General features: G+C 41.3%; 1 protein-coding gene across 1 annotated transcript in view; it reads right to left on the bottom strand.

Moving 5' to 3' along the window:
- Nucleotides 1–2,125: 2,125 nt before the first annotated feature.
- Nucleotides 2,126–16,291, bottom strand: part of KLF3 (KLF transcription factor 3) — a 32,233-nt gene continuing 18,067 nt past the window's right edge. The window contains exons 3-6 of the mRNA XM_052641829.1: nucleotides 12,511–12,997; nucleotides 11,491–11,641; nucleotides 5,972–6,132; nucleotides 2,126–3,346 (exon numbers count right to left, since the gene is read on the bottom strand). Coding sequence (XP_052497789.1) covers nucleotides 3,165–3,346; nucleotides 5,972–6,132; nucleotides 11,491–11,641; nucleotides 12,511–12,997 — 981 coding nt within the window. The 3' untranslated portion in view covers nucleotides 2,126–3,164. The remainder of the gene's footprint in view (nucleotides 3,347–5,971; nucleotides 6,133–11,490; nucleotides 11,642–12,510; nucleotides 12,998–16,291) is intronic.

The following is a 16,291-nucleotide window of genomic DNA, read 5'->3' as shown; positions in this document are numbered from 1 at the left end:
ACCAAATTATTTTAAAACCTTAGACCTTTGAGATTGTCTTTTAAACAATCTAATCAGGAATGATGTGCAGATATACAGTATCAGCAATATAGTTTTTCAAATTCCACATTAGTGCAACACTGATAGTGCAGATGGGTGTTTAATAAAATATACACATACATATAGAGTTCCCCTGTAAATCTGTTTCAAGGCTCTTGAAACTTCTGGTATTTAGCCATTTCCTTAGTTGAACATAGCTATGCTGCTAACACATTCTCCAAACCAGGTGATTTAGAATGTTAATGCCCATTTATGATGTAGGTTCACATTTTAGAACTCTAAAATTATGATGGTTGCAGATTTAATTTTTCTGACTTCTGCCCCAGGATGACACTTGGATAATCATCAAAGAAATTCTATAACCAACAGAATTGATACAAGACCAACTTCATGTTTACAAATCATTCTCATTAATTTAAAATATTAAAAATTAAAATCACCATTGATAGTAACATGGCATATCATTAAAACCACACGTTCAAGGGTACCTTATCTTGTATTGGAGATCTTCCACAATAACAGCTAAAAATTACTAAGATACTAAATTTCTCAACTATCATATTAAAATACAAATATATATAAAAAAAGGAAAATTTGGTTAACAGCCAATTGGTAACTGAAGTATATAGACCAGCATGGGAACAGAACAAAGCTTCCTGGGTTGCTTTGTTTTCAGAGCTGAAGTATATCCTTGTTATGAAGTGTATCTTTGTTACCATATCTAAGCAGCTTGAATAAGTCTTTGCAGGGTCCTGCTTGCTTTTTTGAAAAAAGATTTAAATATGCTATAGCAAACACGAATTAAATTTCATGAGAACCCATGAAGCTTTCTATCAGCTGGACTTTGACTCAAAGCTAATTATCCAAAGATCAATTTTCTACCCTTTTTTGCCTCTTTTCCCACCTTTAAGATGGGTTAGAACATGCACAAACTGGTTAGCTCATTAAAAAAAAAATGTTCTTTGCACTCCAACTTCATTCTTCGGTGTGTTGTGGAAGAACCATTTCAAGCTATAAACACTTTGGCATGAATGTGACTAAGCATCTACAATATAGACAATACCTACTTTTCCAAGAGCCATTTTTAAAGAAATCCCTCAATTCATGTCATAGTTGCAAATAAAAAAAAAAGCCTCATAAGGATGGTTTAATATTCTAAACAAATTTTGCAGTGCTTAAGAAAAATAAAAATAAAAACCAAGTGCCACATATCAAATTACTCTGCATTTCTCAACTATATCTCCTTTCAGTTGGATCCGAGGGCTGATAAGCGGGATCTCTTAGGTGCGCAGTCCCTACAACTCACTTTTATTAACATGGCGCCATCAAAGTAAGCTCCCCACTCGATCACAGGCCTCCAGAATCACTCATGCACTGATGTTTTAAAAACAACTGAACAGTATATTCCTCCCAGTTACGGTTGTGTTGGATCCTGAGTTGTGGCTGGGATGAATCTTCAGGATTCCTTTCTTCTCTCTGCTCCTCCTTCATCGAGGGATGAATGCGCATTTACTTATATGCACCCACACTAGACCACCGTCGCCCACTTTCTTCAAATTTAGGACCAATGGCATTTCTATGCGTAGATTATTTTTATCGGCATTTACACTATGGTGCTCAAAAGCCTGCTTTTGAAAAACTTCCCCTAAAATAATGGTGCTATTAATCTTCAACATAAACACGAGTCATTTTCAGTTTGTTCTTTTCTGATAGGATATTTGATAATGACAGGAGATTGCCAGCTCCGACAGTAAACATCTGGGAATTTGAGCTACATTTATGAATCCCTGAACTGTGGTTTTCCAGATTTTTCAGAAATCTGTCCCCCAAAGAAAGGTATGTGTGCTTCACAACTATTTATATTTACAAATAGTGTCACTCAGGTCTTAGATCAAAGGAATCTATTAAAGCATTAGCAGACGCTTGTTTATGATATGTGTTTTGAACACAGATGACAGCCAATTAGGCACTTTGCAGCTCAAACAGAAAAGTTTCCATATGAAGGTTCCATGATTAATTGGATAGGGGAATACAATTACCACTTAAACTTTTCCTGTTTGCAAAAAAGCTAATAGGTGGGGTAAAAGAAGGCCATTCATACCCTTACCCAAAAGGTTTTTTTTTTTTTTTTAACCATTTCTGGGCAGATATTTTTGTGGCATTCCTATGATCAATGCTTGGTAATCCACATTAAGGACATTGTATAAATAGAGACAGGTGCATGGAAAAGTCCACTGTATCTGGCTTTGCAACAGGATTCTGCACAGCTGAACATGCATAGAGACTGAAACTCTGAGAATGCTCTGCCCAGCTACAAAATGATGAAGTCTCACCAGAAAGCCCTTGCCCAGCAGGAATGGATGGCTTCCTCCTCTGCCCACCCTGCTCTGCTTCTGTTCCATGCCCCTTTGCTCCAATTCCATGCTAGGCAAATAGAGCATCCATCCCCTCAACCGACAGACATCACCCACCTAAATCAGCAGCTCTGGCTCCCTTCCCAGTGGTGGCAAAGACCTCCCAAGTAGCTGCAGGCACAAAGGAGGTTAAAGGATGTACATTTAGATGAGTGACAAATCCAAGTTGACAAGCCAGATATGTGAAGGACAATGGAAGAGCTGACTGTACTAGCCAGACAGCCGGCTGCGCGTCTAGCTATCTGTGAAAGCTTATGCCCTTCTTTTTGCTGTGGAGCACCAAACATGATCACAGGGCACATAGGTCTGGATGTCTCTGGCAAGGACTAGCAGGCTGGATACTGTACTTGTAATACATTTACTTTGACGTTCTCTTGAGGAATACATGGAGAAACCGACAATTGGTTATGCTAGTTTACATGTTCCCTTGTTTTCATTACATTAAACGTATCTCTAAGAAGGGTTTGCTTAGCATCCCCGGAAAAAAAAAAAAAGTGTTCACATTCTTTAGGTCTGACCCGTGGTAAGGAGAGGGAGGATTAGAGGATATTTACTACTGACCACATGGAAGTTTGAATGATATAAATTCAGATTCAGACCAGCTGAATCGAAATTAAAATGTACATGTAAAAAATGAGTTAGCTGATGGGAAGGAGGATAGAGAGAGAGCTGGAGGGTGGGGGGCCCCACTGAGGCGGGCGGTGGAGGTGTTCACACGAGCATGTGGCGCTTCCTGTGCAGAGCAAGGTGGTCGGAGCGGGAGAAGCTGCGGTCACAGTCTGGACACTGGAAAGGTTTGATTCCAGTGTGTTTTCGGAAATGTCTTGTGAGTTCATCAGACCGAGCAAATTTCCATGTGCATCCTTCCCACGTACATTTGTAGGGTTTTTCTCCTGCAGAGAGGTGGGGGAAAGGAACTTATTTTTTTTCTAATATCAAAAGGATATTAACAATTAAAGACAGCAAATATTTTTGCGCTAAAGCTCTTGACAATGGGAAGGGAGTTTGGGGGGAGGATGCATATGTGTATTTGTAAGGCTCAGTACCTTTGCTGACCATCTCAAACTATTACAGCACTGTTAATAGGCTATGAGCTTAGTCACTCAGTTGTGTCTGACTCTTTGTGACCCCATGGACCATAGCCCACTAAGCTCCTCTGTTCTTGGGATTCTCCAGGTAAGAGTACTGGAGTGGGTAATCATTCCCTTCTCCTGGGGATCTTCTCAACCCAGGGATTGAACTTGGGTCTTCTGCATTGCAGACAGATTCTTCCACCATCTGAGCCACCAGGGAAGCCCATGTTAACAGGCTATACTCCAATATAAAAGAAAAAAGAAAAATAGCTCTTGACAAACATTATTTCCAAGATATGATCATACATTTGTTCCTCAATAATAGTGCTGTATCAACCACTAGCAGACAGATAAGAAAAAGAAACTGTCTTAATATGTAATTGGCTTTCTGCTCCCCACAAGGTGGGAAGGGTGGATTTTAAGAGTTCTTAAAGCATATTTATGGCACTGAAATCCACTCTAAGGGACTACCAAATAATTTTGGGTTTGCCCTTATTAGCGACGAACCTGTTCTTAATACACAGTGATCTGTATTTGCTAATCTTCAAGCTGTAAACCTACTTAGGAACTTAGCTACATGAGGCATTATCCATTCAATGAGAAGCCCAAATTGAAAGTCTGTGGGATTTTCTTATTCAATAGTTTTCTAAAAATGTAAAGTCCCTTAGTCCCTATGAACTGAAATATTTGTCAGGGATTTCAACATTTTGCTTTTTGATTAGACAACAACACCAATGCCTAAGTATGCTTTAATGAAAACAGAGTAATTTCTCCCCACCCTGTCAGGGGATGTCAGGTTTCTGCAACTCTCTCCTGGGCGAGGATAATTCACAGGTAAGAAAAAGAAGACCCTTGTTGGGGAGTCACAGGCTTAGCTGGTAAAGAATCTGCCTGCAATGTGGGAGACCCGGGTTTGATCCCTGGGTCGAGAAGATCCCCTGGAGAAGGGAACGGCTACCTACTCCAGTATTCTGGCCTGGAGAATTCCATGGACTGTATAGTCCATGGGGTCGCAAAGAGTTAGACAACTGAGCTCCTTTCAGTTACTTACTTGTGGGGAAGTCACAAGGACGGTCAGTATGAAGGTCTTTACTAATAAAAAGGCAGCTAATGGCAACTTTACCTGTTTAAACTAGTAATAATGGGTAATGGGCATCACAGATTCATTTCCATTTACTATTTCATCAGTTTTCCAGAAACCTTAAAGGACTGCCATTCCTTGCTATTTCAGTGACATATTCAGAATTTATACTACCTACTTTACTGCACGGAATATACACGTGAGAGGTAATTTTTCCAAATCTAAATTGTTATCCAAATACCCAATGTCTTTTTAATCTTATGTTGGCATGTGATAACATCTACCTCTCAGGTCCCATTCATGCCTCTGGGGAGGCATTCCCGAATCTGCTTGGCACTGCCCATTGGGTGATCCCCTAACCGCAAGGCTGTTGCCCTCAGCTCTCTCCACAGTAACACTGAAGAAACCGAAGGACATTTGTGTGCAGGATGGATTCCTCTGCCTCCTCTGCAGGATGTACTAAAAAACTTCACTTCCACTCTGCCAGACACTTCAGTTCCTTTCCTCTTTCGAATCCCAGGTTGTTCTCTTTGTAAATATTCCTAACAAGAAGGACTCAGAAGTCTCCAAAACCCCTACATTCTGTGTTAAGGAAATGTACAGAGATGCAGATGACTTTTATGCTAGAATTTCACATCAAAGACTTTAGGTCATGTCAGATGAGGCCTCCCATAAACATTAATCACCACTACCAACTGCAATTAATCAGGTTTGTTTAAAATAGTTTTGTACGAATTCCTTAAGATGTTTTGTTCATGAGCCCAGGGGACACCTTATGTTTTCTTCACCTATTTAACAATTTTTATAAGATCTGCCTTGCCTGCTCTACATTCAACACCTGGCAAGCTGGAAAATACCCTAGAACAAATATGGAAGGCAATGGCATACAAGCTCCCTCCCTTTTAGAAGATGATAATTTCCAATATTTCTTTACTTTTTCTCCCTTCAATGACTTCCACTTCCATTAATTGCTGCATTAACTTGTTCTGCATGAAGAACTATTCTTTAATGTACAACATTTATTAAATGACAGCCTACACGAAGGCCACATCTTTGATAACATAGGCCCATGGTTAAGGGTACTTGCCCCTCTGCTCCCAGTGGAGTTGTCGTGCCCTTCTCTCCCTCTTACTACAGACCACAGAACTGCAAGTGGTTGTGAGACCTTGTTATGCAGATAAACCCTGACTATGTTCTAAAATAAAAACAAATCATCATCAGAAACTTCATTCTTCACAACTGACAAGAGACAGCTGTAGCTGACTATGGTAACTTTCAAGATGCCTGAAAAAATTTCCCTGTAGTAATCTCTCAAAGACAGAACATTTAACACTCCATTCTGAATGAAGCGAGTCTCTTAATACCTGTATGTGTTCTTCTGTGTGCTTTCAAGTGAGAGCTTTTAGTGTACACTTTGTTGCATCCGTCATAATCACATCTGTGTATCCTCCGCTTCCTTTGTGTGTCTGGAGATTCCACAGGTAAAGGTCTCTTCCCGGGCTGCACGATGACTGAAGGGTGATTCCTAGGAAAGCCAATGTCAAATGCAAAATGGTGAGGTGCAAGATCCTTGTCTTCAGGCTACCAAAAGCATCAACAACACTGGGCAGAAACAAACAAACAAAAAACCCAACAAAATAAACAGAAAGAAATTAGCTGATCAACCCAAGAAGCACTGCTATATTCATTCAACAAACATGGAGTGAGCACCTACCATGAGCCAGGCACTGTGCTTGGCACCGGGACACAAAGATGAATAAAAACAGGGTTCCTGCCCTGGAGGAGCTCACACTCTAGGGGGAGACAGACATGTAGATAAGTAACGACAGTAAGAAGGGTTAGGTGCTATGCTAGAGGGAGGTGCGAAGTGCTGGCAGAGTCTTTCCCTCAACAGAAATTTGCTTTGCAGAATTTTGTGGTTGGAGGCTAAACACTGTACTATGTTTTCTCACATGCCACTCTGGTTTCCATTTATTGTTCTTTCGGGCAAAACATAAGAGGTCAAACTCCTAAGTCTCAGGCAACCACACTGTAGGATGTATCTATATTTTATCCTCTATGTAATTGGCATTTAGTTTGAGTCTCTTAAAGAGGCTTACATTTGATTTTGATCTTCAAAAAAAAAAAGTTGGCACGCTGTCTTAACAAATTCAGACCTTTACTGTCGCTATTATCCCTCCTTGGGAGATAACTTGAGGCAGGGCTAGTGGTCAGGCGAGGGAGCACCTCTCCCAGGACTCAGGTGCAGTTCCAGGGCCCTCAGCAGATGCCTGCCATCCTCCGCACCTTCCTGGCTCCTCTCCCACACCCGCCTTTTCCTGTGCCTTCATATCTTTCCGGGATGGGGGAGAAGGTGAAATAAAATCCTGTTAAACATCATTACTATGAACTTCCTCTTTTTCAGAAAGGAAGCTGGTGGAGAGAAATGGCAGATGAGGAAGAGCCAGGAAAAATCTGTAGTTTTCTCAAGCTTCTCCTGCTGATTGATGTAAGTAATTACCAAGTTCTAATCTGTCCATTCGCTTCCCTAATGACTAATTACTTGATACATTACAAGCTTATGTAGTTGGTCTCTAACTGGGACAAAAGACTTCTTTTCCTTTTAAATGTGAATCTAAATTTCTTAAAATGTTGTACAAGAACACAGGTGGGGGGGTGGGGTATGGAGGAAAGACTGGTGGAAAGGAAAATAAAGACTTAGTTCCTGAAATAAAACTCATTTATCTTGGTAAAACTATGTTAATAAATACATATCTTATCAACAACTTTTTCAGGCACCCAAAGAAGTGACTAGGAAGAGAATAAAAAGGTTCATTTTATCGAGTGACCTTACTTATTTCTCAATTATTAGCAAAGAAAACTGTATTTTCTTTTTTTTAAACTGTCAGTTTTGAGTATCACTTTACATTCCTACCCTGATGCTTAGAGGGACGATACCGAAGAATGAAGTTTAGCCAGTTTAGATACATGGAAAAGTGAGCATGAAATAGTGGAGGGTGGGGGTGGGGTAGGGAACAAGGACTTCAGTTATATAAATGTATAAGAAACGGAGAAAATAGAAAAGTGAAGAGATTTATGGACAGTGTTTTTTTTTTTTTTTTAAATAAAAGTCCACTATTAAGATCCTTCAATAAAAAAAGTTTATCAGTTTACTTTAAAATTTCAACTTTAATGTCACTGACTGAAATTTTTCATCTTAAGAGAACTTTCGGAAATAAAGTGCTGAAGGAAAAATATGACCAGTTAAATGTATCTTATGTGCTTCTGGGACACTGGGAGAGAATCCCAGATGAGTTCAGAAGTCTCTCCCAGTTATTAGATTTTAAAGGTTGGGAATCTAATAGTTTCTGGGTAGTAATTATGATCACTGCTTCAGTTACTCACTTTGTGAAAATGTCAGCCTCAAAAAAGGTACCCTAAAAGGCTGTGAACTTCAGCTCTAAATCCCAGCTCTACCACTGATGGTAGACCCCTGGCAAGGTAGTTACACTCTCCGTGCCTCAGTTTCCTCTCTGTAAAATGGGTATATTAATAGATCTCAGAAGGCTGCTGTGAGTGACGCACACAAAGCACTTAACACTTGGTCCAGATGAAAAATCTGCTCAACGGTAGCTGTTGATATTTCAAGGTTCAGAAATCCACTTGTAAACTTCGTCTTTACAGTTGTCTAGTCTTGAGGAATTTTTGGGGGGATGTCCTAACACCAGACCATGAATCTCTACTCCAGGGTCCAGAGATGCTGGCAGCATCGGAGGGCAGTAATACTCTTGAGAGGGGTCAGCAGTCCATCTTGAAAGGGCCAGACATTGGTACAGGCTGAGGCTCAGAATCTTGGGATTTCATTCATCCTTGCTCTCTTCATGGCTTATTTTTAAGGAGGTTGTTTTGATATCTTTATAAGTAAGAAGTTAGAATACCTAGTAAATACCAGAGACCTGGTCATTGTTTTGAATTAAGCTGATCCCTCTGTTTTATTTTTCCACTGTTTATTTATGGCTGCACTGGGTCTTCACAGGCTTTCTCCAGTCACAGAATGAGGGTTGCTCTCTAGGTGTGGTACAAGAGCTTTCTCACTGAGGTGGCTTTTCTTACTGTGGAACCTGGGCTCTAGGGTTTGTGGGCTCAGTAGTTATGGCCTACAGGCTTAGCTGCCATGAAGCATGTGGAATCTTCCTGGACCAGGGATCGAACCTGTGTCCCCTGCATTGGAAGGCAGGTTCTTAACCACTGGACCATCGGGGAAGTCCAAGCTCAACCCTGTGAAGCTTGCTACAATTTCATGTACACAACTCAATGGGGAAATCTGATCTTCAAGATTTTGTTCTAAATACACTTTCATACATGTAAATAAATAACAAAAGGAATCTGAGTGGCTTTATGAAAAATTCTAAAGCTACAACTTTATGATTAAGCAAAATGGATTTCAAAGCTGTAGTCCTCCCCTGAAAAGAAATGGCTTCCTAAGGCAAATATTGGTGCTGCCTCATTGAAATGGTACCAGGCATTTGGTTTCCAGTGATTCTTTCCTGGCTAGCTGGTTTCCTATGTGGGCTGCTACTGGGCATACTCCAAGACATTACTTAATCACATCTGTGAGAGAATTACTTGAAGAGTACATGTTCCAGTTGTGGCTACTCTGTTCAATTTTCTGAGAGGCAAAATGCATTCTTAGATCAGCATTAGAAGAAGCACATTACCCATTAATCATTAAAAGCCATTTAACTTGAGATCATCAAAAGAACATTACTTTAAAAAAGAGATGCTTTCAGCAGCATTGGGAGCAAGAATATTTGAAGGCATATTCCAATATTCTTCTTCTGAAATGTGTTACATTGTAAATTCATAATAACCTATACTTTGGAATAACCCCATATAGTCAATGGACCCCTCCCTTTGTGAGTAGCTGGCTTTAGAGCATCTTTTTTTATCATCTGTTCATGAACAATTACAAGTGCTAAGCCATGTTACCCATTACCTTGCAGAGACATATGTCATTCTAAAAAAGAGGCAATTCAGCTGTGTCCATTTTGGTTTGTTGTTGTTGTTTAGTCACTAAATTGTGTCTGACTCTTTGTGACCCCATAAATTGTAGCCCACCAGGCTCCTCTGTCCATGGGATTTTCAGGCAAGAGGAGTGGGTTGCTATTTCCTCCTCCAGGGGATCTTCCTAACCCAGGGATCCAACCCATGTCTCCTATATTGCAGGTGGATTCTTTACCACTGAGCCACCAGGGAAGCCGCCCATTTTGGTTGGTCTGTTTTTCCTGTCACTCAAGTACAGAAGCAGATGCAACTGGCTAGATATGATCTAAACATGGCAGGAAGAGCACACAGCTGGAAGGAGATCAGCCCAGGTCCCCTCTGCTGCTGTTAATGGTGTGATTACAGGAGACTCACCATGTCTTGGCTCATCAGTTCTATTTGCTCTGACTCCCACATGCTTGTTTTGGGAGAATGAAATAACTCCTTTGAAAACACTTGGAAAAGTTCCTTTTTTTTTCTTTTTTTTTTTAATTTTGTGGGAAAGAAGTGCTATGCAATTGTGAAGGGTGACAATGAAAAGACCATCAGATAGTTTCCCTAAAGGTGCAGCTGGGGCAGGAGATTCATTTTCTTCTTCTCATGTATCAGGGAGTGGATGAACTCTCCCCACCTCCAAAAAAAAAAAACACTGAGTTGGTTCAAATGATAATTAACCCATGAGCTATTATGAATGCACCTACTTGGATTGAATGTAGATACAACCACAATTTATTTGAAGTTCCAGAAAATAGCTGTTTTAAAACCAGAGAATTAATATTCTGTTACAGAACTTGTTATGAAAGGGAGAGAGGACTGCAAAAGATAAAGTAGAAAGAGGGGCAGAAAAGCTGGAGAAAAAGTGATATGGGAAGGAAGTGATAGGAGGGAGTCTGAGGAGACAGTAACTGTTGTACTTCCTCTGTACTAGGCAGCTGGCCCTTAAACCCAATGTTGAAGGGACTATAAAATAAGAAAAAATAATTATAACCAACAATGTAAATAAAGAGAGAGCAGGGGCAAAAGACTAAGTGGCCAGGCCAAGGTCACACATGGTGGAGAGTAGAGCTGGGATCAAAGATGTTGGGCCCAAAGACGATGTCTGTACCTACTGCAAGCTCAGCCCCCAGTGCAAACCTTGGCAGAAGTCAAGGACAGTGCAAACCACAATACTGATGTTATTTAGCCTGTGTGTGACACCCTCACATGACAGCAAGTTAAACCACTGTTCAGGTGCCTGGATACTGATGGATACAGTGTAAACTTTCTACTGGATGGCATTTCTAAAGCAGACCAAACATTCTAGGGCACACACAATGAAAAAGACTGGAGAAGCTTCTCTGAGCAACATCGTCAACTTTCTGTTGCCATCGGACTGGGTTTTGGAGAATCTTTCCTGGGCTTTGTGGTTGGCCTGAAAATTTTGATCAAAGCCATATCCCATCACAGAAACAGTGTGCTTTATGAGAACTGACAACAGGAAGGACGATGAGTGATCCCATAAAGAGTTTTCAGGATCCAACCTTAAGTGGGATATCTAGAACACCAGATCCAATCCACATTGGGATAAAGATGATGGGAGAACTATATACACATAGTCTGGAAGGACAGAAAAAACCAGGATAAAAATGATTTAAGGGGTAAAGTGGCAAAATGTAGGGTGACCGATTTACTGAAAAGTGACACAAGGAGTTTAACAGAGCACATTGATTCTGGAGAGATTCCATCTGGCCCAGGGGCTGCCCCAAACGACCAGGCAGTCCTAGCAATCCACACCACATCCCTCGCCGGAAGCTCGTGCTTCCATTCCAGTTCTGAGATGCACGCTGCTATGCAACTGCCGGGCAGACCTCAGTATACTTACTCTTGCAACAATGCTTGCGGGGGGGACACTGAGTTCATTAAAGGGGGTGACATTTCTTCGGGATAATAATCTGTCCTCTGTGGTTCGATCCCAGGTTCTATTTTAATTTTTTTCTGCAATATAGGCTTCTCATATGATTCAATTACAGGTACTAAAAAATAAAAATAGAAAAGTTACTCTATGTACACTTGACCAATGTCAGCCTTTAAAAGCTTATCCCACAGCTTCTAGCTACCACACTGATGTGTGAGTATCTACCTTTGGCAAAATGACAGCAGAAATGAACCTGGGGGTGAAATTCTTACTTTGTTAGCAAACACTACGTAGGAAGTTGGACTTTTAAGACACAGCCCCCAGGGGATTTCTTATGACTTTTGGTTATCTCCTTTTACAACAACCTGCTGCCTCTGACCAATCAGTAAACAAGCTGGCTTTTAATAGCAATTAGCTATCACATGGTCTAAAGCAGCCATCTCCAATCTTTGTGGCACCAGGGACTGGTTTTGTGGAAGACAGTTTTTCCATGGACTGGGGTGGGGGGTGTGGGGTGTGGGGCGTGGGTGAATCAAGCCCATTACATTTATCACGTACTTTATTTCTATTATTATGTCAGCTCCACCTCAGATCATCAGGCATTAGATCCTGGAGGCTGGGGAGCCCTGGACTAAAAATATTTCTTAGGAGCCTTTTGTACCTAGAACCATGCTGGCATTCAATAAAGCAAAATGTAAAGTCAAGATTCTTGTTATCCCGAAGTTGACAAGTACATAGTGAAACTAATCGTTTCATGGCATTAAACAGACAGCCTGATTCTTGGGAGCTCTTCCAGGATCAACACTTAGAAAAAGGAAATGCCTTAGGCAGCCTCTCAGTCGAATATTTCCTTTTCAGAGTACAGCAGCTCTTGGCCCCTTGCTTCCTCTGCTCCCTTAATCAGACTCCCTGGTAGTGAAGACCTACAAGTCCGGATTAATGGCGGGGGCGGTAGCAGTGTGGATGAGTTGCAGAACAGAAAGGTACCTTGCATGCTACTACTGGAATTTTCCATCTCCTCCGACAAGGAGACCATGAGCGGCTGCTGGAGGTGGCTGGTGTACATGAAGGGGACAGGCTGCACGACGACGGGCTGGATGACGGGCAGAATGCCCGGGCTCCGGATGCCGTGGCGGGACAGGGCTGCGGCCATCACCGGCGGCATGGACAGCGGCACGCTGAAGGGCTGCACACCGGGTGGTGGCGGCGAGTACTTCTTCCCGGGCGGGCTGGAGGAGGGCAGGCTCAGCCCAGGCGAGGCTCGCCTATGCGAGGGCTGGAACTTCAGGGCGGACGGAGAGTTCCCGGCGGAGGGCGGCGAGCTCCGCTTGTTGACTGTGAGGTCCACCGGCTCCATCTGCATCCCGTGAGACAGGCCTTCCGGCGTCTGGAAGAACTTATCTGACAATGGCGTGGAGTAGATGACGCCGTACTTGTTGGGCTTCATTGACTCCATGTAATTAGACGGGTATGACTATTAGAAAAGACAGAAACGTGTCAATGGACAGGTGTGTTTGCTTGAAACATGAAATAAGATGAAAATACACAACAAGGCACATTCAGTTGCATGGACTTTCATAAAGGGTTTGGATTTAGATATATGCTTGACACACACACACACACACACACACACACACACAAATACCATGAAAGAGTTGATCTAATAAATGTAGGCACTAAAGTTAACATGGTAACTATGTCACAGACTAAAAAATCTCAAGTTTAATTCTACAGTGATGGCCATATCCAATGTTAAGATTGATGATGATGCCTGGAAAAATTCTAAAACAGGTTATAAAAGGCTTATGGGCCTTATCATTGGGAGTTGGGATTCACCAAGAACCAGCCAAGCCAAGGAACCCTATTGCTTTTCTGATGGGGTTTCTTAATTGGCAGGAAATACCCTCCTTGGCTTTAGTGTGCTCCACCTGAGCATAAAGACACAGAACATTTCCCATATGCTTGTGGATAATGTGGACAAACAGAGCCACGTGGTAGTGCCTTCGGATGCTCTCCAGCCACTGACCAATCCATGCTAAGGTGACCACAAATCCTGGCTTTAGTGCTAAATGTCCGACATCTGAGGAAATGCCTCAGTATCATGCAACTCAGGATGGCTAGTCACCTCACACACTTCTATACAGAAGGCCACCCACACAAAGGTGATTATGTCCTTGGCCCTGACTTATTCAACGATTTATTTACAATTTGAGACACTGCAGATGACGACTTAATTTCCAAATCCGAGGATGACACAGAACTATAAGAAAGAGCAAATAAGGACTTAAATAAGGACACGTGATGTTGGAAGGGACTTGCATACAAGCTGAGGCTTTGCCTTCTCTCCTTTCCACCCTCCTACTCCCTCATCAAGAGAATGGGGGACAACCTAACAAGATAACTGGAGGTGAGATAATTAGTCCCCTCCCAAATCTAAGATCTGTTCATAACTGACTTAATTTGTCTTCAAATACATTCCTTTCTTACAGTATCAAGATAATGTAACGCTCATTTACCAGGTTGAAATCTAAATCAACTGTAACTGCACACTATGGGTACTGTCCTTGGCCATGGAATTCATTACAGTTACTTCTATTCCTTAAGAAAAATTTAAAGTCTGCTGTAGAATGCCTAAAAAAAAATTAAACTCAACATAAACCCTTTACTTGCATGCATTTTAGGGGAACATGTTTTCAGTGGTAACATGTCAAGTCTGCCTGCAGAGGATTACTTATATTTGAATGCTTTATAGTAAGGGTGAAAAATAACATACTGTGCCTCTCTCCCGGCTCTAAAATTCAATGCATTTGTGATTCTGAAGCAACACTAGCTCACAATGCAACTGAGAAGACCCACTAATGGGAACTTATAATTAAACCGCTCAAATGCACTATTAATTTCTGAATCTCCCTGGCTCCTTCAGTAGCCAGTAATATGAGTTATTAATAACTGTGAGACAGCAGTGGTTTTGACTGGGATTAGTACTGAGATCACACCCTTTCTTCTCTGGGCCTCATCGGGTGAATCTCCACCTGGCTATGCATCCAACTCATCCGTGCTGCTTTAAAATCCCATTCCTGCACTTTCAAAATAACTTTATTATGTTCAAAAGCAGTTCTATAAAAGAAGGCAAGAAAAATTACTATATAAATATTAGACATGCAAGTGTCATGAGGATATGTCAAAACCTGTCAAGGAGGTACTGGATACTCATCTTCTAGGAGGCTATGACGTTAAGATTAGAATTGGACTCAATGAGATGCCTATGAGATGAACTTAACACACACTGGGGTCCTGGAGTCTTTTCTTCCTGCTGTATACGACAGGTGTTTACTTCAGTGGCCTTTGATGTTATCAGGTATTCTTCAGACTTTACTAAGCACACAGATTCACCTGGGAATCTTGTTAAAACGCAGATTCTGAGTTACTGGGGAATGACTCAAGGTGCCAAAGATTGGCCTTGGACTAGCAGGGCTCTAAATGATGAGATATAGAATAAAAGCACTAATTTTTATTACTAACATTTGGTAAATTATTTAAATGCAATTTAAAGGTGGGGAGGGAGAATTTTCACTAATAATACTGCTTAAAAACAAGGATATGAGGATATAAAATCGGGAAACACAAAACAAAGTGTTGTTTTTAAAAATAGTTTTGAATTATGTATTGAAGATCAAATGAAGACTATTTCTACCTTTCTTTAGAATAAGACACACATAGGTGCAACACAAGGTGAGAGGCTCAAAATATACAGTAATATTAATATGCAATAGATTTAAATTGAAATATTAAAATAGGCAAAAGCAAGAGGCACAAGGTTTGTGAACAGAAATTACACATTATGTACAATGAGGGCTTCAGGAAGTAATTAACTACAGGAGGAAAAAAGATTTCTCCTAGTTCTAAAGTTTAGCCAGCTTGATATAATTTTCTAAAGGGCAAAAGTTCTGGTACAAGAAACAAAAACTCCAGGAAATGGGAGGCAGTGTTCATTGTTTCTACTCACAGAAATGTAGCTTCTCCCTTATTTTCAGCCCTAGTCTTCAAAGACACCCCTATGACCTAGATTTTAATACCAAGTTATTGGCCACTACATAGGAAGCAAGAAGAGGACAAACTTTTCTTGCTGCCATTGCTGGATTTTTCTATCTGTGGGGTGAGTTTAAGGAAAGCAGGAATTTAGAACCTGGGGGATTTGCAAATTTAATAACAGTCTCAGGTTTCTCAAGCCATAAAGAAACAGCCACACAGAGCTGAATTTTATAAATTATGCACATTTGCACAGTTTTGCTGAGAGTCTTCCCTCCCGTGAATGCCTCCTGTCCCCTGGACATGTGGTCTTTGGAAGGCTCCAGGGCTAAAAGCAGGGGGGCTGTTTTGTGTGCAGGGGTACACAACTGAGTCCAGTGTTAACTATTTCTGGTCTGACTGCTTCGCCTGAGGGTGAAGAAATGTGGTTCTTCAAACTGTCTCACTAGCAAACTTCACAGCAATGTTTACCAGAACCTTCTATGAGGCATGTTCACTTTAATCATTTGGGTGGAGCACATAAGCCACTGCAATCAGCTTGCAACAGTCTGGTTCTCCGCAGCATAAGGACTGACACAGGGCTTGCCTGGGGTGTGTGCCTTGGGTGGATACACACTGGTAATAGTTGCTTCCTCTCTGTTCCAGAGCATTCCTGTGTTCTAACGAAGCAATGCAAATAAGTGTGCCTGCACCAGCAAAATCCACATCAGCTGCAAATAGTGATGAAGCAGAAAGAGGG

Source organism: Budorcas taxicolor, chromosome 6, assembly GCF_023091745.1.
Source record: "Budorcas taxicolor isolate Tak-1 chromosome 6, Takin1.1, whole genome shotgun sequence".
In the NCBI taxonomy this organism is placed as follows: Eukaryota; Metazoa; Chordata; class Mammalia; order Artiodactyla; family Bovidae; genus Budorcas; species Budorcas taxicolor.
The sequence above is the reverse complement of the archived record's forward strand: the minus strand, read 5'-3'. Positions and strand labels throughout refer to the sequence as shown.